Raw genomic sequence first — 26,157 nt, 5'->3', positions numbered from 1 at the left:
TTATTTCCCCCTATATTCCAGAATACTATCCCAACTGTGAGGTGGTTTTCATGGGTATGGCCAACATTCATTCCATCCGCAAGAGTTTCCAGTCCATGCGTTTCCTCTGCACGCAGATGCCTGATCCAGCCAAGTATGATATTTTTATTTATGTATATTATACATATATATATATATATATATATATATATATATATATATATATATATATATATATATATATATATATATATATATATATATATATATATATATATATTGACAATATGAGACTGCATTTAGAGCCTGAAATTGGTGCCTCTAAGACATAATGCAATATACATTATTCCACAAAATCATGTACACCTCTCACATTTCAGCATCTGTTTTATTATAGCTTCTCAAGCCACAGTGCTGTAGAAACAAAACAGTTGTCAATGTGCACACAGTGTAGATTTACTGGGGGGAAAAAAACACTCACCATTTTCTTAAGAAGCAGAATGTGGGAATTTTGTTTCTGGAAAATGTGTAGTATATAAATTAATTTGCATTTGAATGGGAAAAATAAGTATTAGATCCCCAACCAACCAACCAACAGGCCTTATTTCTCCCACAGACGGGTTATGTACACACCATTGGGAAAGTACTCCCAACGTCAATATACGAATAATGTAGATAAAAGATACCTCTCATGGGTCTCTTCTATTCACCGCAGTCGGCAGGGCTATAGAGCTGTCAAAGTACCTCAGAGACCCCCGCAGCCCCACAAGAGGCCTCCCGATGGACTGGACTCTCAAATTATTAACCGTACCCACTTGGCCACCTCCATTGTACCTGGTCGGTGACCCAGCGCGGTGGTGGTCCCCACATCTGTGGTCTCTCCCAAGGTTTCTCATTGTTCTCATTGTTTCATTGGGTTTTTCTTGCCCATATGTGGGTTCAGATCCGGCAAAGTCATTGTGGTTTATGAAGACTTCAGCCTGCATGGTGGAGCTGGTGTTGTTGTGGTTTTGTGCAGGATGTGCCAGTCATACTTTCTAGCCTTCCTTGCCGTCAGAGACTGGCTGGGGCGATTCCTGCCAGGACTGGCAGGTAGGACACAGGAGTTGGTTCTTTGCAACCAGTTATTATCCTGAGGGCGCTGTTGATGACAGTGTAAACCTTGTTTGTGTGTGCAGTATTCAGCTACAGGTAGGACCAAGGCTTGCGTTGTTATGCGTATGGTCTGGGGTAAAGCTCTCCAAGTCAGCACTTCCAAGCGGCGGATAAGTGAGACCCTTGCTGTAGTCTTGGCCTTCACTTCATCCAGGTGTTGCTTGTCGGAGCGTGTCCAGTCTAAGCGCACGCCGAGGTACCTGGGGGCTTGGTGGAACTCCAGGCGGTTCTTGCCGACATGCACGTCCAGTTCCCTTCTTTCTTTCTGGCTGCAGAGATGGAAAGCAGCAGGCATTGTTTTGGTCATGCTAAGTTGCAGGTGCCACTTCTGGAAGTAGTCAGCCAGAATGCCCGTATTTCGGTTGAGGCCAACTTCTATCGCCTTCCAAGTTGGGCAGCGGAGCATGATGGCTGAGTTGTCAGCATAGCCATTCTTGGATGTTGTGTTAGGCAGGTCATGAATATAGATGTGAAACAGTGTTGGTAAGAGGACAGAGCCTTGCAGGACACCGTTCTTCAGCCTTCTGAGCCTCCTAGTCTGGCCGTCGCTGGTTTGTAGGATGAATCTACATTTACTTAGCGTCTCCATAATAAACCTCAACCATGTGCCGATCTGTGCCACATGGTATCATAAGCAACTGTCAGGTCCAGGAACACTACTCCAGCTTTGTTGTTATCCTGGAAGCTGTTCTTGATGTCCTGGGTGAGTAGTGTTACTTGGTCCACTGTTGACCTGCGTCGGCGGAAGCCTGCTTGTTCTTGTGGAAGTTGGGGTCCATCACTGGCTCAATGCGGCAGTGGATCAGGCTCTCCAGGATTTTATATGGAACACAAAGCAGGGAGATCATGTGAAGTTTTTGTCAGCATTAGAGAAGAAGCTGTTATTCAGGAGCTGGGAAGCAATGGCATCTGCAGTTCCTGGACACCTGCGGGGGGTTGATTTTCTCCTTGAGAGCAGGTTGATGGTCTGGCACGCTTCGACTACAGTGGGTGAAATCACTGGATTCCACAACTTCAGTCCATCTAGCCTTTGGGGGGGTCATCCAGCTTCTGCAGTAGTGTTGTTGCTGCATCTCTTTATTTCTTCCTTGGAGATTGCCTGCTGATGTTGGCGCAGCAGGCAGCTGTACTCCTCATTCCAGCCCGGGATGTAGTTATTTTTAAAGCCACAAGGGATGTAGTGCTTTGCTGCCCTTAGGAGAATTCGCAGTAGGCGGCGTATGCAGCATCCGCATCCTCTGCTTCCGGTCCGTGAGACAGCTAGTTCATCTATCTGTTTCCGCCATAAACAACTGCCAGTTTGCCTTCCTGATGTTCCATCTCCTGACCGGTTTGCCAGCTACCGGCTGCACAAGTGATGGTACTTTGATGATAGACGGCCAGTGGTGTGAACGAGGGAACCTGTCCAAGACCCGTCTCTCTGGTTTCAGGTCGTTACCGCGGCATACGGTGAAGACCAGCTCTGGGTTGGTGTAAGAGCTCCAGGGTGCAGAAAATAAGCTTGGGAGTTCTTTTGGATCAAATAGGAGCAGTGCCTAAGTCCCAGAATTAGCCCAATAAGTACCACAAGAATAATCGTATGTACACAATAATTTATATGGAATTAGATACAGAGTAGGTTAGAAATCCATCCATTTTCTACCGCTTGTCCCTTTTGGGATCGCGGGGGGTGCTGGAGCCTATCTCAGCTGCATTCGGGCGGAAGGCGGGGTATACCCTGGACAAGTCGCCATCTCATCGCAGGGCCAACACAGATAGACAGACAACATTCACACTCACATTCACACACTAGGGCCAATTTAGTCTTGCCAATCAACCTATCCCTAAGTGCATGTTTTTGAAATCACATAGATTAATATGATTACATTTGTTAATAAAATAGAATAAATGGAAATAATTGTGATACTGTTATTTAAATATAATGTAAAAACAATGACACCATAGAATAAATGGAAATAATTGTGATACTGTTATTTAAATATAATGTAAAAACAATGACACCAATTACAGCCCTGTTTGAAATATATTTTTTGCACATATCTTCACACGAGTTTGGAGGTGTAATTTTTTTCCAAAAAGTTATAGAGCATCTCTGTCTTTATAGATTATGTAATTGTGACACCAATTATTTTTTTAAAGTTTTGAGAAACCTACAATATCCCTAACCATTTTTCAAAAAGCATACCTTTCATGGGTTATTTTTCCTCAAAATGGTCACGTAGTTTACCTTAAACCCACCCTTAAGTTATACAGTGCCCTAATATAGTTTGTCTTTGCTGTCTGTGTGCCTGCAGCTGGCTGTCTGCACTGGAGAGCACCAAGTGGCTGCAGCATTTGTCCTTGCTACTGAAGGCATCCCTGCTGGTGGTCAATGCTGTGGACAGGGACCACAGGCCCGTTTTGGTGCATTGCTCTGATGGGTGGGACCGCACTCCTCAAATTGTTGCTTTGTCGAAGCTACTGCTGGACCCGTACTACCGCACTATAGAGGTACAAGTGAAGTTTTTTTTTTAAATCATAAATTGAGACCCCGATATGGTTTTATATTACCATGTATAGTACTTTACAAATGTAACTGCAACCAACACAAAAAGTCAACACAGGGTCACAATTAACACAACCTGCTCACTGAATTTTGTGGATATTATAAAAAATGTCCTTTCACCTAGCATAAGTCAAAATGACACCCATTTAAATCCAATGCATTATGGGAAAATGCAAACTACTCTCTTCACACTTGTTTTTTAGCCCAATGCAGCTCCCAAGTCAAAAAGTTTAGGCACCCCTGTATTAGACCAGCACCCAATGTAAGGTTTATACCACAGCTGCCCTAAATAAACAGCATTGGTAAATACTAAGATCATGTTTCTGTAATTGTTAATACGCTCATGTGTAGAATCTCTTCAACCGAAATTGTGTTTTTTAATGCATTTTCCATCCATGCGTTTTCAAATGTACTGTTTCACACAACTTTAATATGAAAACGGTAATTGTTTTGTGTAATTTGGAACACATTTAACAAAATAACATTAGGAACAAATGCACACTTCAACATATGTCCAAATAGGAGCAGGAAGAAGCTGAGCTGATTTAGTGTAATAAACAAATACAGAATATATGACAGACAACCTATTAAAAACACCATATGCTTGTACTGTTTCTTAAACTGGCTCATTTTGAGTTCCTTGACCATTTTCTAATTTTAATCCAAATACCTTAACATAAATGCAATGGGTTTTTTTTCTCCTGCGTGTTTTAATTAATCTGAGGTCGCACTTTTCTACTCTGGTTGTGCTGTTTGAAAATGTACCAGATAGAGTAGAGAAGTATCCTACACTTCTCTTTTGTAAAGTATATCTGAACAGCCGATATGGGCATCTACATCAACTATATGATTTGCCTGAGAAGCTGGACAGGACCAAAAAAATAAATAAAAAAATAAAAATTGTAAATTTCGATATTTTAAATCAACATTTTAAATGTCAAATGATATTATTTACATGTATTACTGAGCAGAAAAAATATTTTATGCAAGTTAACAAAGCCGAAATTAACTTACAAAAATAACATATTTGTTTAATCGCTTGTTAATCTGTGTGGAAAAAATAAATTTGCTTTATTTTTCAGTTTCAGCTTATTTACCAGATACATAAAAGCAATAACATTTATTTTAAACAAGTTTGGTAAGAATTCTAAAATATATTTTTCTTGCTTTTTATGGCTGGTTAGCTAATACATTTATTAAGAATAACATATTTTTCACTAATTTCCAGACACAGCAGTAACTTTCTGTTAAGAATAATATGGAGCAGTGGTGACGTTTCCACAGCTTAACTGTCCTTAATTGCACATAGGCAGTTATGGACTTCCATGTCCACAACATTTTTTTAATATTGCGTTATATTTTTATTCAGGGCTTCCAAGTTTTAGTCGAGACAGACTGGTTGGATTTTGGCCACAAGTTTGCAGATCGCTGCGGGCATGGAGAAAACTCTGAGGACGTTAACGAGCGCTGTCCAGTCTTCCTACAGTGGCTGGACTGTGTTCACCAGCTGCAGAGACAGTTTCCATGCTCCTTTGAATTTAACGAGGCCTTCCTGGTGCGTATTGGTGGTAAACGTTTACTGATTGTAGTAAGTTTATTCAATAAGTATAAATAACATGCTACTTATTTACATAAATGTTTATATTTTGTATAACCTGCATAGACAGTATGCAAGGGGGTGGCTAACAAAATGTTTAAACTGTATTCATTTTGGGAGAATAACAGTCTTTTTGATGTTAAAAATATATTCACTTATGATATAATGCCAGTAGATCTCACAATGAATCTTTTTATTCATTTATTTATTTTTTTAACCTCTGCTTTCCACTTTCAACATATTTATGTATGCTCGTTATGAATGCAGGTGAAGCTGGTGCAACACACCTACTCCTGTCTGTTCGGCACTTTCCTATGTAACAGTGGCAAAGAGAGGGAGGACTGCCACGTGCAAGAAAGGACATGCTCGGTCTGGTCCCTGTTGAGGCCCGCCAACCGTACTCTGAGGAACATGCTGTATTCCTCACACTCTGAGACTGTACGTACACTACCGGCACAGTCCTGGGCATCCAGCATTAAGTTGGGAAAAGTAGCACATAAACAATGACACATTGAAATATGTTCAGAAATACTCATTTTAATTTAAAGACACCAGGAGGTAGTCCTCATTCAAATGTACCACGTTTGCAATTTGTAACTAATTCCATTCGAATCTGTTATTGCAGGTTCTCCACCCAGTGTGTCATGTGCGCAACCTGATGTTATGGACCGCAGTCTACCTGCCCAGCTCCTCTCCCACCACCCCTTCAGATGACTCCTGTGCGCCATACCCTGTGCCCGGCAGCAATCCGGAGGAAGCGCCCCTGGGCAGGTGAGCCTGGCGCGCTGGTACAGAACTCCTCACTACCTCCCTCATGTAAGACAAACTCCGGTCCAGGGCTCCCAAAGACGGTGGGACCCAGCTTTGACTCTTGACGCACACTTCGCTCTCTTCAGACCCACGCAGTCACGTTTTGTGGTTATTGCATAGCTCAGAAAAATTGTGTCATCAGGAAGGTGCAACAAGAAGTTGTTTAATTTGTCAAGAGTTTAACGACCGCAGCTTCCTGTAATTATGCTCGCGTTCATTGGAACAGATATCATACTGATTAATAGTCCTTTAATACCCATTTTTTTTAGCAGAAAACCAAATTCATTCCCCCTAAGTTGGTAATATTTTATGAATAGGTTGTATTAATCCAGTGCAACCTTGATACCCAGAGGGCACTAACTTTCCAGAGTGACCCAGCCCTCTTCCGGCTTTTAGCACATAATGACGTAAACTACGTCCGTGCGCTTTGTGGTTAGCTAATTATGGCGATTTAGCAAAGTTTAGCCACTAATGATAGCTACTTAGGCTATACATTCAATGATAGCTGTCGTAACATTAACATGACTGCAAATTGTCCATGGACGGACAAGCATTTTTTATTCAATATAATAATTGGAAAATAAACATGTCAATATACGTGTCATGTCATGTTAAACTACTAATAGTAACATAAGTTAGGTGGTGTTCTTGTTGATATATACATTTTAAATGTAAGTTGTAGACAGCATCTATAAGTCACTTATTAAAGGGGAACTGCACTTTTTGGGGGAATTTTGCCTCTCATTCACAATCATTATGAAAGACATGATGACTGATGTTTTTTTTTAACGCATTGTAACTCGCAAATAAAAGTCAGCTTACAGCTGAGCCAGTGGTAAGTCCTCTATTCCGCCCATAAAACCCAATAAAAAACAAATAAAAAAGCTTAAGTCGACATTGACATACGTGAGCGACCGCTTTTGTCAACATAAAATGTGAGATACAAACAATTATTCAGTTAATGTCAACATGTGTTTAATTCGTATTATTGATGGATGGAAGCATGCAACTTCATCATTATTGCTAAGCAGCATGAAACGACAACATAACTATCATTTACTTACTTGACATTAAAAAGTCGCAGACAATGACTTCCTGTTCAGTGCAAAGTAAGCTTTAAAGCAAAAACATGGAGTTAACTGGATTATACCACGACAATTAACAAAATTCACCTGTTTTATTAAATTTTTTAGATTGTTAGTGACCGTAAGAAAAATTTGCGCATGCACAAAATATTTATTGTACTGTAGGCAAGATATACACAAAATTACAGCAGCAGCTCTGATGGATAAGACTAGAAAATGTCATATGAAAACAGAAAAAAATAAATATGCATGGAGGTAAATTACATCAACAAAGGCCATAGGTTCAAAAATATTTTATTATTGCCAATTTTCCTTATGTCTGAAGTAGTAAATGTGCAAGCAACGGTTTGTTATTGGTTCGGACTCCGGTTATCTCTACAACTTTTTATGTGGACCTCAGACAGTCTGAAGAACGTTGACATAAACGGGTTCCACTGTACTTTAATGTGTACTTTTTTAGTTACCTGTGAAGCATTGGGTGTCTTCTCGCTTGAAACAATAGATAAACAAAATGTTCATGGTAAATTATCAATCAGTTAATCATACAGTTTTGTTAAAATGCTTTTCTATACATTCCTTATGTGTTTTTTGTTTTTTTTGTAGATGTACTAAAACTCGCTCATTCGATAACTTGCCCAGTGCTTGTGAGCTGGGAAGCTTGCTGGCCCCAAACCGCCGCTCTAGTGATCCAAATCTCAATGAGAAGTGGCAGGACCACCGGCGCTCTCTGGACCTCAATATGGCAGTCGGGCCGGAGGGAGGGGCGGACCAGGATCAGGAAGTACAGTGTAATGGATTGAGCCTTTACCCGAATGGAGTGGACTCTGAGCTAGATGACAGCCCACAGCCCCGCAACTCACACGCTGACATGGCAGAGGGAGCCTGCACGGACTCACCATCAACCAGAGAAGAGGCAGAGCTGTCTGTGGCAGTAGGTGTGGCTGAGGGCCAGATGGAGAACATTCTTCAAGAAGCCACCAAGGAGGAGGCGGGAGCAGATGCACAGAGAGTTTTAACGGCTGTAAGTGCTCACTTAAATAACACAGCAGCCATGGAGGAGGAGATGCCCCCAAGAACTGCTGAGGATGATCGATGTGCTGAAATCAGCACGACTGACATACAACATGGGCATGCTAATGGTCTCCATCCACAAAATGGGTTTGTGGAAGCTGAGGAGAACAGTGACTCTCCAGCTGTGCCTGCACAGATAGTAGAAGAGTTACAAAAACAGAAAGATGAGACAGCTCAAACACTTGAGCATGTAAAGAATCAGTCTCTGGACAATTGTTCTGAACAACATTACCACGCTAATGAACATTTTCAGCCCAGTTCAGACGAGCCAGAGCCGCTTAAAGCTCATAGAACTCAGATGGCGAATGGCCATAGCAGATCACCTGAGGAGCCTGGTGCAGATGAGGAGACCAGCTCTGGTTGTGACCCAGACAGAGGTATGTTAGAGTCAGGGGAACAGGCAGAGAAGAGGGCCTCCCTGATGGAAAGCTCCACAGAGACTTTGACAGAGGAGATCTGCAGCAGGTTTGAGCCCCCTGCACCCCCGCCTGTCTGTCCAACCCACCAGGCCTTCAGCAAAGGCCAACAACCTTCCTCTAAGAAAGAGAAAGTGCTGGAGACAGGCGAACACAGCTTTACCAGAACTTTAAACGGGGGCAGCAAGCGACCGCCTGTCAGTGCCTTTCATTATGCAAGTGCTGACCTCACTCGGGACGGCCTTTGTAACAGTGACGGTTCTGATGGGGAACCTTGCGGAGGACCTCATTGGGTCAAAGGTGAGCGGGCCCCAGTGAGCCGACAGGTGTCCTTGGCAAGCTGCCACTCCGTGATCCTGCACCACCGGGGCAGCTGCTCACAACACCGCTGGTGCCACGCTCAGCTGGGCCGGGCTGCTGTCAGTCCAGAGCCGCCGTCACGCAGCCACCTGGATGACGATGGACTGATGCTGCACACAGATGCCATCCAACAGAGGTTGAGGCAGATAGAGGCGGGGCACCAGATGGAGGTGGAGACGCTGAAGAAGCAGGTACAGGAACTATGGAGTCGTCTGGAAAATCAGCAGCAAGTCGGTTTCCATCGCGTCAACGGAGACGCAGGAGATGAAGTGGTAAGAAGATGGAGACTGCTTGCCTCATCAAGGTTTCCTTATATGATATATTAAAAAATAACTTGAACTCTCCCTCTCATACAGACATCAATGACAGACTCAGAATACAATGTGGACCCCAACTGTCTGTCTCGCTGCAGCACAGAGCTCTTCTCAGAAGCCAGCTGGGAGCAGGTGGACAAGCAGGACACTGAGGTAGGCCTGACCATTGTTGTTTATTGTTTAAACATGCATTTGAATGTCACTCCTAACTTTCTTGTATTGTGTCATTTATTTCTTGTTTTCTTGTCAATGAAATGTAATTGTGTGTCCATTATAAGGTCACTCGCTGGTATCCCGATCATCTGGCAGCCCAGTGTTATGGCTGTGAGAGCAGGTTCTGGCTTGCCTCCAGGAAGCATCACTGCAGGTAAATACTGAGCAGAATCAAAAGCCAATTAAGTACCCCATTAGTGTCCTTTTGAAGTACCCCCTTAATGTCCTTTGAAGTTGTCTTTAGCTCAAGTATTTCCTGTTTTTTAAGCCACAGACATCCAGACTGAGACTAGATTTGGGTTATGGCTATGGTTTAGTTTATTTCCACACTTGTGTACACATTCATTATTCAACATGTCCAAAAAGGAGTAGGATATATCTGGTCACATATCCTGTTGGGCCTTCTTTGTGTCTGGTGATGTTAAACATTACACAACTTAGTAGGGGTGCTGTACTTATTCAATAAACCTAGTTGGTAGGGCAGCATCTACGGATCTGTTGAATGTTTTATTTAGTATTTCTTTCTGTTTTCACTTAAAATGGGAACTGTACTTTTTTGGAATTTTGCCTATCATTCACAATCTTTATGACAAAACAAGAAGACGTCGTGTTCTTGGTGGCTAGCAATGCAGCTAATGGGAGCAATAAATTCTATCTCTAAATCACTTTAAAAATGCATTCAAACACTGTCAACGTTCGTTGACAGTTCGTTGTCAACTGTTACGTTCCGTAACCTGTATAATAACCAAACTGTAGCGACACTGTTATTGTAGGAGCAAACACGGAGGAACTATTTGTTCTAGCATAGTAACACATTGCCATGCTACGGTATCAGCCGTAAAAGCTAACTACGGCAAGAGATAAGCCAGCTTCTACGTCAGCACGAAACACGTTTGATTTTGTAATGCACAACATTGCAATAGGACACCAAAGTGTACTGACTGAAAAATATGAACAATCATATTTACAGTATCTGTAAAGTGTCCACATTTAATGTTTTGTTTGTACACAGCTAGACAGCATATGCTGTCTGTCATGATACATGCAACATGTATCATGATCAATATAAAGTGTGACTCAATCAATGGACTGTTGTATGTTTGGTCCAGCTCGCCGGGGACGTTTTTTCTGGGTTATTTGGGTAAGCACTCCATTTATGTCGAAATAGCATGGCTTTATATTCCACATTTTGCAGCTAACGTCTTACTCTTCCTTCTTTCTGGCTTCAAGAAGCAGTAGTTAATCTTCCATATATTCAGATGAAAAAAAATAAGGTTATGAATTCTCATTTGTCCAAAAAATAGTCGTCTTTGTTGTCTGTTACCGATTCCGCCATTATTAGAAGACACAGACAAGTTTGTTTCCGGATGTAGGACACACAGTTGTTGCCAGAAGTCGGAAGTGCGCTGCTATGGAAAGGGAAATAAATGCGCCGAGGAATTAGTTCCGGCAATGATTAAAATGACTAAAATACGGTAAATATTGAACATATTACATATTGTTATGAACATGACTGGTACTACATTATATATATATATAGTTGCAGTGACTACATTATATACGTATATACTTGCAGTGTGTATACAAAACATTTATTTATTTATTTTTTTTTCATTTGTTTATTTATTTCAGGCAATGACATAAAAAAGTACAAAGTTGACAACACATAATAATATAAATTAATATAGTGCAAAAGGTAATGTATAGTATGTAATGCATGATTGTCCAGTTTTGCCTGAAAGGGAGTGGGAAGAAGATCATTTTTTTAATCCCACCCCCAGTTCTCCATTCGGTGATTATTCACATGAGTTTCACTCTTACTTTGTTAAAGCATTATAATACAGATGTTGTATCATAGTGGCATTCCCACAGGTAACAATAATTATTACACTGTAACAATAATTTGTATCAACAATGTAGGAATAATGAATATACCAACATTGGTAATAAACAAATTGCCAACAATGGTAATAGACAACATAGCAATTATGGTAATAGACAACATAGCAATAAAGGTAAGGAAACATTGAGCACGTTAACACTTTGAGACAGAGTACAACAGCAGGTCAAATTGAAGACCCTCATCTCTATATTTGAACCAGACCCCATGTTTGTATAATAGTTTAAATCGATTAATAGTTTGGCATTGCTTGTGTTGTAAGTCCAGTTTGTTCCATAGTTTTACTCCGCATACAGACACACAAAAACGTTTACGAGTGGTTTGAGCTCTCGGCAATGAGAAATATCCAAAGCCTCTCAAGTTATGAGCCTGCACTCGTCTTATAAAAAAAACGTAGATTAGGCGGAAATAATTTGTTAAATGCTTTATATACGATTATTAATGTATTATATTTAACAAGGTCATCAAATTTGAGCAACTTTGATTGCATAAACAGATTATGAGTATGTTCTAAATAACCAACGTTGTGAATAATCCGCACTGCTCTTTTCTGTAATATGATCAGAGGATGAATTGTGTTGTGGTAAGTATTCCCCCATACTTCAACACAGTATGTAAGGTATGGAGGGTTTTGAAGTTGTTTTAGAGGGCTTTGAAGGAGACTCCCATTAACCACGTCTTCAAAGTGTTTTTTATTATCTTTAAACCCCCCTCCCAAAAAAAGACATGTGTTCTTATCTATCATATAATGATTGTGAACGATAGGCAAAATTCCCCAAAAAAAGTGTTGTTCCCCTTTTAAAGTACCGTAACTGAATATTTGTTTCTGAAAATGATCCCCCAAAAATAAAATTTTCTCAAAGATGCAGGCATATGTCGAGTTATTGGCACGCTATTTTTTTTTTGGTTGGAGGAAACCTCACTCCACTCACTTTGCACCATTGTTGGTGATAAATAAGGCATTGCAATCCTTACAAGGGGAGGACAGAATATCAATGTGTCTGCACAAAGGCTATGGATACACCATTTGAGTTGTACTTTTAGTGTGTCATGTTGTCCCCCCTGTTCAGGCAGCTTTTTTCTATTGTCTGCCCCTCTCCTCTACAGTGGCAGGGAGCCTGTCCAGGAGGTCTGGTGAGATCCGGCTCCTCTGTCTCAAACCCACACCCCCACCCACTCCACCCTAACCTGGCATTGCTGCACCTTCTATTGTAATCCTAATCCACCCCTCAGCCTGCCCCTCCTCATCCTCACCCACTGCATTGGTTTGCCCTTTTTTTTGTTCTGTCCATACTGTGTGGAGTTCGCCAGAGAAAACCCCTCTTCAGCCCTGCTGAGTCTTTTCATTCATTGAGTGTGAGCACAGTGCTGTCAGTGACTGCCACTGGCTGAGGGGGCCACTAAAGTGCCGCATCAGCATCCCAACACCTCCCGGCTAACCATTGCTGACATCTCGGCAGCATGCTGCTTCACCCAGCTTTTTTACCTCCTGGCAGCGCAGTATGTGACTATACTGCAATCCCCCCACAACCCCCACCCTCCACCCCCCCAGACCGAACGCTAGCACGCAATGTTGGAGGGAATTAATTCATGAGTGGGGCAGTCAAGAAGCTCAGTGTGACCATTGCCTTCCGTGTGGATCTCGGCATGTGCCACCTGTGAAGCGCTGCTAACGTGTGTGTTCCTGGTGTCTCGAGTAGACCATGTGTTGAATTCGCTGACCCGACATGTAGAGTTAAAGTGTAAGCAGTAGGGCTGGGCGATATGGACGAAGAAGTATTATCTCTATATATTTTTACTTAAACTTGATATTCGATAAAATATCTATATAAAGATTTTCATTTTTGAGAGAAATTCAGTGAAATTGAAGTGAATGACAACTGTACTGTAAACAGTCAGTGGCACTTTAATTTAGTTAGTCAAGATGGGTATTAACAGCACAGAAAATAAACTGTTTAAGTAGCACAGAATTACATTAGAAAAATATTATTTCTACGTAAAATAAATAACGTCCATCCATCCATCCATCTTCTTCCGCTTATCCGAGGTCGGGTCGCGGGGGCAGCAGCCTAAGCAGGGAAGCCCAGACTTCCCTCTCCCCAGCCACTTCGTCCAGCTCTTCCTGAAGGATCCCGAGGCGTTCCCAGGCCAGCCGGGAGACATAGTCTTCCCAATGTGTCCTGGGTCTTCCCCGTGGCCTCTTATCGGTCGGACATGCCCTAAACACCTCCCTAGGGAGGCGTTCGGGTGGCATCCTGACCAGATGCCCGAACCACCTCATCTGGCTCCTCTCGATGTGGAGGAGTAGCGGGTTTACTTTGAGCTCCTCACGGATGGCAGAGCTTCTCACCCTATCTCTAAGGGAGAGCCCCGCCACCCGGCGGAGGAAACTAATTTCGGCCGCTTGTACCCGTGATCTTGTCCTTTCGGTCATAACCCAAAGCTCATGACCATAGGTGAGGATGGGAACGTAGATCGACCGGTAAATTGAGAGCTTTGCCTTCCGGCTCAGCTCCTTCTTCACCACAACGGATCGATACAGCGTCCGCATTACTGAAGACGCCGCACCGATCCGCCTGTCGATCTCACGATCCACTCTTCCCTCACTCGTGAACAAGACTCCTAGGTACTTGAACTCCTCCACTTGGGGCAGGGTCTCCTCCCCAACCCGGAGATGGCACTCCACCCTTTTCCGGGCGAGAACCATGGACTCAGACTTGGAGGGGCTGATTCTCATCCCAGTCGCTTCACACTCTGCAGCGAACCGATCCAGTGAGAGCTGAAGATCCTGGCCAGATGAAGCCATCAGGACCACATCATCTGCAAAAAGCAGAGACCTAATCCTGCAGCCACCAAACCGGATCCCCTCAACGCCCTGACTGCGCCTAGAAATTCTGTCCATAAAAGTTAGCTGTGCAAATAATACAAAATGTATCAAAATCAGATAAAAACTACATTTGTAGGGAAGCAGTTTTTAATTCCCAGTGGACGATGTAATGGACTGTAACACACGTACGGTTCTGGTCAGCACCAAGTAAGTGACTTGACTTCATTGTGCGGATAGGATCTTCTTCACTTCCCAATTACATATTTGGCAGCATTTCTCGTGCCAAATATTCCCGGTTAGGCAACTGGAGAACACTTTTGATTTGGGCTTACATCAAGTCAAATTCATGTTTTATCCAGACGCATACATTTGTCCAAATGTGGCCAAGTGGACGGATTGTGGGTTTCCTGGACGTGGTCTACATCGCTAAAAGAAACATCTAAAAAAGAGAATCCCTCTGCCATCTTCCACTAGTTTTTTAAATCTATAAATTGCCTGCTTAACTCTCTTGTCGTCATTTGGGATGTCTGTTGTGATTTCACTTCCTGGTTCCATAACCCGCCCTATCGTGCCTCTGATTGGCCTGTCCCTAATGTTTTGCTCTAATCTTAACCAATCGTGACTCATCATAGTAAACAACCAACCAATCATAGATGTTCTTATATGTGCAAGCAGGTCTTGGAATGAGGAAGGGGAGGGGTTTAGTAGCAGGGAGTGGGAAGTGGGGGAGAACGAGGAACACAACAAATAAGCTGCGTTTGATCATTTTAACGCGTAATGAATTATATCGATATTACCATATTTTCTTAATTCATATCTTATTTAAAAATATATCGATATATCTTACAAACTCGATATATCGCTCAGCCCTAGTAAGCACCACCACCTCACACGCCACTGCTGGTCATACACACTGCATCCTAATCACTAACCAAACTTCATCCCAAAGTTCTACATTTCCTTTTCAAATTAGGCTTTTCTACCGCTTGTCCTGCTCGGGGTGGCTGGAGCCTATCCCAGGCTTTTATTTGAATAATTTGTGATGGAGCTGAGTAAAATTCAATTTTAGAAGCACCATGACCCTACTCGAGTGGATGTTGTTTTCTATTCCTAAAGCGGTGGAACCCACTTATGTTGACAACCCGTCTATGTCGACCAAACTCACCAAATCCCGGTCCCCCGTGTTCTCCTTTTACTAAAAAATACACGCTTTAGTTGACGTCGACATGCTGTACATGGTCAACGTCTTTTTTCCGCTCATGTCGACATGTTGTAGTAACTACATAACTAGCATTAAAACCTACACACAGTAACTACATGTTCAGAGCAAAGTAAGCTTCAAAATAAAAGTATGGCATTATTAACTACATTTTACCACAGCAACTTAAAAAAAAAACATGTAATACTTGTTTTTAGATAAACATTTGAAGAAGGATTTGCACATAGGATAGGATAGGATAGGACTTTATTGTCATTACAAAAGTACAATGAAACTATGTTTTCAGCACCAACCCGTTCAAGATTAGACAAACAAACAGTGTACAGGGTTAGAGAACCGGAACGCTGATGGGTCACCAAAGGCGCCCCGTAAAAGATAAGAAAAAGGTAAAACGCTGGGGAAGAAGATGAGTAAAAAAAATACAATCTAGACTGGGCTCCTAAGGGGGTCTAGTCTGGATTGGGAAAAAAACCTCCATGCAATGCACACATAAACTCGTTACATTTAATCACGACAATTCTCAACAGAGGGGTGGGGAGTTGGAGCCCTGGAGGGCGACTGCTGCTATGAAGCGCTGCCAGCCGTCCCATCACCCCGAGGGGAAACAAGCGGTGATTTACATGTTTGAAAGTTTTTGTCAATGTAGTCAAAATATACAACATCACCACAACTGTTTAATAAGAGTATAAAATATCAAATGAAAACACAAAAATAAAAAACATTACGAATGCTCTATATATTTTTTCAAGCTAATACCAACACAAATAACTGCCTGCTTCGCAAGACCGATAGCAATAGCTGCAAACTTATTTATTTAGTAAAATTTAGATTTAACTGTAGATTTTGCACAACTTTATTGGTGGCTGGCTTTAGGGTAGCTTCTTTAGCAGTGCTGGTGTCTTTGTAGGCTTTCAAAGCGCCGTTGTAGCGATGCTGGCATTTCATGTGGCTCATTTGTTTTTTCCCCTTTCGCTGTATTTTTGCGGAACATTTGGTGCAGCTAGCACGCTAAATGGCTTCCTCTGAAATCAATGATGTTTGATTACAGTGAGCTAAGGGGAAGTTCACGGCCACCTACGACGCCGTAAATGTTGTGTACTTTATTTGCTCACCTTATTTAACCCTCCTACAACACATTTCACTGGAGCCATTATTTATTTATTTTAAATCACTTATCAAAGCTATTTTCTAATATCATCAAAATGATCGGCATGACGTCATAATTCCTTATATCAGTCCAATAATTATCTGTCCGATATTTATCGTGCAGCCCTAAAATATGTACAAATGGAGGAAAACTATGTCAACAAACTATGTCCCTTATCATCGACTCAATTCTCCTCATGTCTAAGGATGGATATTGTTGACATTAGCCAATATAGGTGCCAAATCAGTACCCGAACCAGTACTTAAAATAAGAATAACAGATATTTTGTCTAAAAAAATAAAAACTTTTTTTTTTTTTTTTTTAAATCTTAAAGGCTTAGTGTCCACATGCGTGGACAGCACCTTTTAGCTCTTATTTCCAAAATTGTGTACACTACTGAATTGGGGTCTTATGGCCGCTTATGTGGACACTTATACTGCCATCTGGTGGTGTCAGAAGAGTATAACATACAATGGAATTTGGGGAAAAAAAGTGTAAAAATAAGAATTAGCATGTCACTAAACATGAAGTACACATTTGTTACTTATTGACTAAGTACATCATATCAAAAGATGATTCTTAGTTTTTATTCTAATTAGGTTCCAATAAGCCCAAATAGCAAAGAGAAATAAAAAAAGCATGTAAACAAACAGCTTGGGCCTTAAGAGGCTAATTAATTTTTCGTCATGAAAGTTGTACGACTTTAAACACTTAAATAATATAAATACAATTACAACAAATAATAGTAATATATTCACTAATGTGAAATAAAATCCACAAACAATTATCCCATCCCCTTCTGACAGATATAAGTTGGAACTGTGCGCTACTTTATATTGGGAATGGCAACAGTGGAGGATGAATGGCCCACAACAACAGGGTAGAGAAAAAGGAGCTTATTGACCACATTGCCAGACTACAATGGGGTACCCGCGCAAAGCACTCTGGGTAAACCTTTACCATATATGGATGGATCATTTGGTGACGTCCATTGAACGGGCGTCAACTTGCATGTCCACACATATGTTATGTGTGATTGCCATTTACTGGTCACACTTATCATTACACCGTGTGCCAAATAAAATTGCTTCTAGGTCAGTAAGCGAAACCAGAATTAAAACCTACATTAGGCGCGCTGTTGTCTTTTTTTGCGAAAATTAAATAATTTTTAGTGCGTCATAGTCTGAAAAATACGCTACTGAAAGTGCAGTACTTAGGTTAATGCTCACTGTCTGTTTTGCTGACTTTAAGTGTTAAATATCACAACACTCTGCCTATAGCTAAATTGATTTACCGTATTTTTCGGACTATAAGTCGCAGTTTTTTTCATAGTTTGGCCGGGGGTGCGACTTATACTCAGGAGCGACTTATGTGTGAAATTATTAACACATTAGCGTAAAATATCAAATAATATTATTTAGCTCATTCACGTGAGAGACTAGACGTATAAGATTTCATGGGATTTAGCGATTAGGAGTGACAGATTGTTTGGTAAACGTATAGCATGTTCTATATGTTATAGTTATTTGAATGACTCTTACCATAATATGTTACGTTAACATACCAGGCATGTTCTCAGTTGATTATTTATGCCTCATATAATGTACACTTATTCAGCCTGTTGTTCACTATTCTTTATTTATTTAAAATTGCCTTTCAAATGTCTATTCTTGGTGTTGGCTTTTATCAAATACATTTCCCCAAAAAATGCGACTTATGTTTTTTTCCTTCTTTATTATGCATTTTCGGCCGGTGCGAGTTATACTCCGAAAAATACGGTATATAATATATAGAGGCGGGTTGATGGTATATAATATATAGAGGCGGGTTGATGGTATATAATATATACAGGCGGGTTGATGGTATATAATATATACAGGCGGGTTGATGGTATATAATATATAGAGGCGGGTTGATGGTATATAATATATACAGGCGGGTTGATGGTATATAATATATACAGGCGGGTTGATGGTATATAATATATAGAGGCAGGTTGATGGTATATAATATATACAGGCAGGTTGATGGTATATAATATATACAGGCAGGTTGATGGTATATAATATATACATGCAGGTTGATGGTATATAATATATAGAGGCGGGTTGATGGTATATAATATATAGAGGCAGGTTGATGGTATATAATATATACAGGCAGGTTGATGGTATATTATATATAGAGGCAGGTTGATGGTATATAATATATACAGGCAGGTTGATGGTATATAATATATAGAGGCAGGTTGATGGTATATAATGTATAGAGGCGGGTTGATTGTATATATTATATACAGGCGGGTTGATGGTATATAATATATACAGGCGGGTTGATGGTATATAATATATACAGGCGGGTTGATGGTATATAATATATACAGGCGGGTTGATGGTATATAATATATACAGGCAGGTTGATGGTATATAATATATAGAGGCGGGTTGATGGTATATAATATATACAGGCAGGTTGATGGTATATCATATATACAGGCAGGTTGATGGTATATAATATATACAGGCAGGTTGATGGTATATAATATATAGAGGCGGGTTGATGGTATATAATAGAGGCGGGTTGATGGTATATATTATATACAGGCGGGTTGATGGTATATATTATATACAGGCGGGTTGATGGTATATAATATATACAGGCAGGTTGATGGTATATAATATATACAGGCAGGTTGATGGTATATAATATATACAGGCAGGTTGATGGTATATATTATATACAGGCAGGTTGATGGTATATAATATATACAGGCAGGTTGATGGTATATAATATATACAGGCAGGTTGATGGTATATAATATATACAGGCAGGTTGATGGTATATAATATACACAGGCAGGTTGATGGTATATAATATATACAGGCAGGTTGATGGTATATCATATATACAGTACATACAATAAACCTGCTGGGGACATCTCATCACAAAGAAATAAGCTCCCACTAATTCAGCATTATGGTGAGTTGTATTTTTCATGCACTTAATTTTAACTGTATTTGTCTGCCACGCGTGGAAGTGTGGTCTGTGGTAATGAAGGCCGGCCGGTCTGTGGTAATGAAGGCCGGCCGGTCTGTGGTAATGAAGGCCGGCCGGTCTGTGGTAATGAAGGCCGGTCTGTGGTAATGAAGGCCGGTCTGTGATGACAATGCTACATTAAAGCGGTCCAGGTGCAAACAATGTTGGGGACTACTGTAAAGCTCAGCAGCAAATTAAAGATCCTTTATTTTGTTCTTTCATTCACCTTTCTGCTACTAACAAAATATTGTTTTTGCACAAATGGAGGAAAATGTCAAACTACAGCAGGTTTAAAATCCTTGAAGTAAATGTGTCAGCAACTGCTGGTTTGGGTTATGTTGACCACCACTTATCTGACGGGTTTTCACTTCAACTGGTTCCACTTTATAATTCCATAGATTAGTAACCGTTTATGCGAGTTTACCTCACTTTCTATGAACCCTCCCAGATAGGCAGTCAGGTTTGTGCAGCTAAAAAGTGTCCAATTGTGAGTTTTTGTGTCTCCCCCCCAATGCAGGAATTGCGGTAACGTCTTCTGCGCCAACTGTTGCGACCAGAAGTTGCCGGTGCCAAGCCAGCAGCTGTTCGAGCCCAGTCGCGTGTGCAAGACGTGCTACGGCAGCCTCCTGCTCAGCGCGCCCCCGCTGGAGAAACCCATCACGGCCAGCTCCAACTGAGCCTCGGAGAGAGGAGGTTGCACACCTGCAGGAAGGAAGTCGCAGCTGACACACTGCTGAAGAATGCCACCGAATGTCCCGTGGACTCGTGTGTATGTGTGTGTGTTTGTGTGTGAGTGAGTGCGCTGCAAATGTGGACTACGTGTCCTACCAGCGGCATGTTAGCTTTGCACAGGAGGAAGTCCCTCGTTGGCCACACGGATGGCATGATGGGCGCTCACAGCCGTGCACTAAAGGAGCGAGAATGAACTTCCTGGTGCTTTGGACCAGGAGGCAGAAGGTCGTCTCACTGTTCTCCTCCAGAGGAGGTCAGTCCACTTTTTATCCCAATTCTGTCTTTTTGCAGACTTTCATGTCCAACGTTGGACTTTAATCTTATCAAAATGGGACAGTTTGGCTGTCAATCTTTTGTGTTGCACAATCAAATCAGACAAATGTTATCTAATTCTTATCAACACATTCCTGCTCATTGCACACAAATATAAAGTTGAACGTAATTCTACTTTTTTTGAGTCCCGGTGAGACGTCCTCGCTGCCCGCTCGTCATTCAATGACCTCCGCTCACACACGCTGGTGGTTTTGTAAAATAAAGGAATAAAATAATATATTCAGATATGTCTTATAGCATTTTAAGTACAAAATGTATAGAAACAGAGAATAGTGGCTCACTAAATTAGTCACCAAAAAGTTTGTTTTTTAACTTTTTTGTTGGTCTTATGTTGATTGCAGAATTGATCTATATAAATATATATATACTTATAATTTGCATCCTGTTGAGGACACAGGTGTGTGTGTGTGTCTGTGTTTTGTAAATTATAGAAGCACATGTTGTCCTGTTGGGACGCTCTTAGTGTTTTATTCCCCGCCACCTTTTTGAAATGCAAATATTTATTTTATTAAGCAGGAGTTTGTTGAATTTTGGATTTAGACAATTCAACTGCCACATGATAATCAGTGTTTCTCACATGCTGCAGCCACTTAGGAGCGACAAGCCTATGCACACACACACACACACACACACACAGAAAAAAAAGTGGGCTGAAACAAGCATCCAAAACTCCAAACTTTTAAGTCATACTTGCCAACCCTCCCGATTTTCCCGGGAGACTCCCGAATTTCAGTGCCCCTCCTGAAAATCTCTCGGGGCAACCATTCTCCCGACTTCCACCCGGACAACAATATTGGGGGCGCGCCTTAAAGGCACTGCCTTTAGCGTCCTCTACAACCTGTCGTCACGTTCGCTTTTCCTAAATACAAACAGCGTGCCGGCCCAGTCACATAATATATGCGGCTTTCACACGCACTTAAGTGAATGCAAGGCATACTTGGTCAACAGCCATACAGGTCACACTTGAGGGTGACCGTATAAACAACTTTAACACTGTTACAAATATGCGCCACACTGTGAACCCACACCAAACAAGAATGACAATGACATGGGTTCCCCCTCAAATAACTAAAGTATCACATCGGTATTATTTTAATACTTTTTTTTTTTCATCTAGAAACAATAGTTAATATTTCTTGAGACTAGGGATGTCCGATAATGGCTTTTTTGCCGATATTCCGATGTTGTCCAACTCTTAATTACCGATACCGATATATACAGTCGTGGAATTAACACATTATTATGCCTAATTTGGACAACCAGGTCTGGTGAAGATAAGGTCCTTTTTAAAAAAAAATATAAAATAAAATAAGATAAATAAATAAAAAACATTTTCTTGAATAAAAAATAAAGTAAAACAATATAAAAACAGTTACATAGAAACTAGTAATTAATGAAAATGAGTAAAATTAACTGTTAAAGGTTAGTACTATTAGTGGACCAGCAGCATGCACAATCATGTGTGCTTACGGACTGTATCCCTTGCAGACTGTATTGATATATATTGATCTATAGTCTAGGAACCAGAATATTAATAACAGAAAGAAACAACCCTTTTGTGTGAATGAGTGTAAATGGAGGAGGGAGGTTTTTTGGGTTGGTGCACCAATTGTAAGTGTATCTTGTGTTTTTTATGTTGATTTAAAGGCCTACTGAAATGAAATGTTTTTATTTAAACGGGAATAGCAGATCCATTCTATGTGTCATACTTGATCATTTCGCGATATTGCCATATTTTTGCTGAAAGGATTAAGTATAGAACAACGACGATAAAGATCGCAACTTTTGGTATCTGATAAAAACAATCCTTGCCTCTACCGGAAGTAGCGTGACGTCACAAGACAAAGGATTCCTCACAATTCCGCTTTGTTTACAATGGAGCGAGAGACATTCGGACCGAGAAAGCGACGATTACCCCATTAATTTGAGCGAAGATGAAAGATTCGTGGATGAAGAACGTGAGAGTAAAGGACTAGAGTGTAGTGCGGGGCGTATCTTTTTTCGCTCTGACCGTAACTTAGGTACAAGCTGGCTCATTAGATTCCACACTCTCCTTTTTCTATTGTGGAATACGGATTTGTATTTTAAACCACCTCAGATACTATATCCTCTTGAAAATGAGAGTCGAGAACGCGAAATGGACATTCACAGTGACTGAACATGTAAATACACGGTTAATAATTTTCAGCTTTGCGAAGCTAAAAAAATAGAAGCTAACTTAGCTACGGAGCTAACGTGATAGCATCAGTCTCAAATGCAGATAGAAACTAAATTAAAAAAAAAACCCTGACTGGAAGGATAGACAGAAGATCAACAATACTATTAAACCATGAACATGTAAATACACGGTTAATAATTTTCAGCTTTGCGAAGCTAAAAAAATAGAAGCTAAGTTAGCTACAGAGCTAACGTGATAGCAGGCTCAAATGCAGATAGAAACTTTAAAAAAAAAAAAAACCCTGACTGGAAGGATAGACAGAAGATCAACAATACTATTAAACCATGAACATGTAAATACACGGTTAATAATTTTCAGCTTGGCGAAGCTAAAAAAAAATAGAAGCTAAGTTAGCTACGGAGCTAACGTGATAGCATCAGTCTCAAATGCAGATAGGGTTTTTTTTTTAAAAAACCCTGACTGGAAGGATAGACAGAAGATCAACAATACTATTAAACCATGAACATGTAAATATACGGTTAATAATTTTCAGCTTGGCGAAGCTAAAAAAAATAGAAGCTAAGTTAGCTACGGAGCTAACGTGATAGCATCAGTCTCAAATGCAGATAGGGTTTTTTTTTTTTTTAAAAACCCTGACTGGAAGGATAGACAGAAGATCAACAATACTATTAAACCATGAACATGTAAATACACAGTTAATAATTTTCAGCTTAGCGAAGCTAAAAAAATAGAAGCTAACTTAGATGCAGCGGTGGCGGCAGGCGTTGTACGCTTTTGACGACACCCCGGCCACCATCAGAGTCGGCAAGAAACATATATTTCCCCAAAGTTACGTACATGACATGCACATATCGACACGCACGTACGGGCAAGCGATCAAATGTTTGGAAGCCAAAGCTGTACTCACTGTAGTGCGTCTGCTATCCTGCTCAAAACACAACACAACCTCCTGGTGTTGGTGTTGCTGCAGCCAGCCGCTAATACACCGATCGCACCTACAACTTTCTTATTTGCAGTCTCCATTGTCCATTAACAAATTGCAAAAGATTCACCAACACAGATGTCCACAATACTGTGGAATTTTGTCAAAGAAAACAGAGGTATTTGAATTGGGTCCAAACACTTCCCTTGACCTCGTGACGTCACGCGCATACGTCATCATACCGCGACGTTTTCAAGCGGAAGTTTCCCGGGAAGTTTAAAATTGCACTTTATAAATTAACCCGGCCGTATTGGCATATGTTGCAATGTTAAGATTTCATCATTAATATATAAACTATCAGACTGCGTGGTCGGTAGTAGTGGCTTTCAGTAGGCCTTTAATAAAAATAAATACATTTTAAAAAAACGATACCGATAATAAAAAAAACGATACCGATAATTTCCGATATTACATTTTATAAAGCATTTATCGGCCAATAATATCGGCCTGCCGATATTATCGGACATGTGTACTTGAGACCCAACAAGGCAATTTGATGTTAACTCTCATTAAAATAGTAGAAAAGATGATACATCACACTATTATTAAATGATATTGTCCACAACAAAGGATAAGGGGCGGTACACCTCGGGTGGTAGAGTGGCCGTTCCAGCAACTCGCCACCAGTGTGTGAATGTGTGTGGGTGAATGTGGAAAATGGTGTCAAAGCGCTTTGAGTTCCTTAAAAAAAAAGGTAGAAAAGCGCTATACAAGTACGACCCATTTACCATTCCAGGTTCGATCCCCGCTTCTGCCATCCTAGTCACTGCGGTTGTGTCCTTGGGCAACACACTTTACCCCACCTGCTCCCAGTGCCACCCACACTGGTTTAAATGTAACTTAGATATTGGGTTTCACTATGTAAAGCGCTTTGAGTCACTAGAGAAAAGCGCTATGTAAATATAATTCACTCACACATTTCGGGAGAACATCCGCACCGTAACACAACAGAACAAATACCCAGAACCCCTTGCAGCACTAACTCTTCCGTAGGGATGATGTTTGATAAGAAATTATCGAGTTCGAGCCCATTATCGAATCCTCTCATTGGACCGATTCTCTTATCGAATCCACATAGGTTGTTGTATATGAAAAAAAACAACATTTGGTTTAACAAAAGCTCACTTTTGTTTTATAAGAAAAAAAAAAAAAATATTGACTGTTTACCCCCCTTAAAAAATATATATATACAGACTTATATTTTCCAAGGCTTGTAAGAGCTAACACAACTTGTCTACTTCTCAATTGTCCCAACCCGGAAGTGCCCAAACTAATGACGCGTAGTATTTTCATATCGCCACAAGGTGTCAGTAAGAGTCTACAATCAAATGGGCATAACATTGCAGGTTCCCACAGGGCATTTCCTGTACGTGGGAAGGGATTCGAATAAAGAACCAGCTCTTTTTCTTTACTATAGTGGCCTCGATAACGGGAACCGGTTCTCAAAAAGGGATTCGAGTCCATGGAATCAGTTCTTTTCTTATCGAACGACCGGGAGAACCGGTTTCGAACATCATCCCTACTCTTCCGGGACGCTACAATATGCACCCCCGAACACTCCTAAACCCCGAATTTGGATGTCTCAAGGTTGGCAAGTATGCTTTAAGCCCCACCCTCCCTTCACCTTTAAACACTACCTCTACTCTACAGACACACACATTGTGTCTAGTTCTACAGACACACACATTGTGTCTACAGACACACACATTGTCTACAGACACACACATTATGTCTAGTTCTACAGACACACATTGTGTCTAGTTCTACAGACACACACATTGTGTCTACAGACACACACCTTGTGTCTACAGACACACACTTTGTGTATAGTTGCTTAGAGATTCTCACTTTCAGGAAGATTGCGCCTTTCTTGTTCATCTTGACTTCCTGTGTGTGTTGGCAGCAGTGAGCCAAGCTGCTGTTTGTTCCGCACCACAAAGTCCAAAACAACTTAGTTGATGCTGTCATTACTCGTCTTTCATTTCCTTTCTTTTGAGACTCTCAAGTTAGGAAGACTCGGCAGATACTGAAGTGTTTGTGTGCAACTTCCCAGCTGAGATCAAATGGGCATCAACACTCCATCTGACAGTCATTAAGGTGAACAACATCTCTTTAGTCTTCATTTTGTCTTCATGCTCGTCACTGCGGCCATCACTTGGTGCATGTGTGTGTGTGTGTGTGTGAGTGCAAGTGTGTGTGTGTTTGACAGTAGAGACGAGTGCCAAGCTGTGTTATTTCAGGTCTCTCACTCATACTT

General features: G+C 41.0%; 1 protein-coding gene across 2 annotated transcripts in view; it reads left to right on the top strand.

Annotated features, from left to right (window-relative positions):
* The window catches only part of mtmr3 (myotubularin related protein 3), a 51,676-nt gene extending 27,429 nt beyond the window's left edge, over positions 1-24,247 (top strand). The window contains exons 12-21 of one of the 2 annotated variants that reach the window (XM_062051538.1): positions 22-133; positions 3,429-3,624; positions 5,049-5,234; positions 5,544-5,714; positions 5,902-6,047; positions 7,775-9,290; positions 9,375-9,485; positions 9,611-9,699; positions 12,553-12,579; positions 20,192-24,247. In XM_062051538.1, coding sequence (XP_061907522.1) covers positions 22-133; positions 3,429-3,624; positions 5,049-5,234; positions 5,544-5,714; positions 5,902-6,047; positions 7,775-9,290; positions 9,375-9,485; positions 9,611-9,699; positions 12,553-12,579; positions 20,192-20,351 — 2,714 coding nt within the window. In that variant the 3' untranslated portion in view covers positions 20,352-24,247. The remainder of the gene's footprint in view (positions 1-21; positions 134-3,428; positions 3,625-5,048; positions 5,235-5,543; positions 5,715-5,901; positions 6,048-7,774; positions 9,291-9,374; positions 9,486-9,610; positions 9,700-12,552; positions 12,580-20,191) is intronic. The other variant, XM_062051539.1, reaches the window with a different exon arrangement.
* The last annotated feature ends 1,910 nt before the right edge of the window (positions 24,248-26,157 follow it).

Source organism: Entelurus aequoreus, linkage group LG06, assembly GCF_033978785.1.
Source record: "Entelurus aequoreus isolate RoL-2023_Sb linkage group LG06, RoL_Eaeq_v1.1, whole genome shotgun sequence".
In the NCBI taxonomy this organism is placed as follows: domain Eukaryota; kingdom Metazoa; phylum Chordata; class Actinopteri; order Syngnathiformes; family Syngnathidae; genus Entelurus; species Entelurus aequoreus.
Note: the sequence above shows the minus strand (reverse complement) of the source record. Positions and strands in the feature narration are given on the sequence as shown.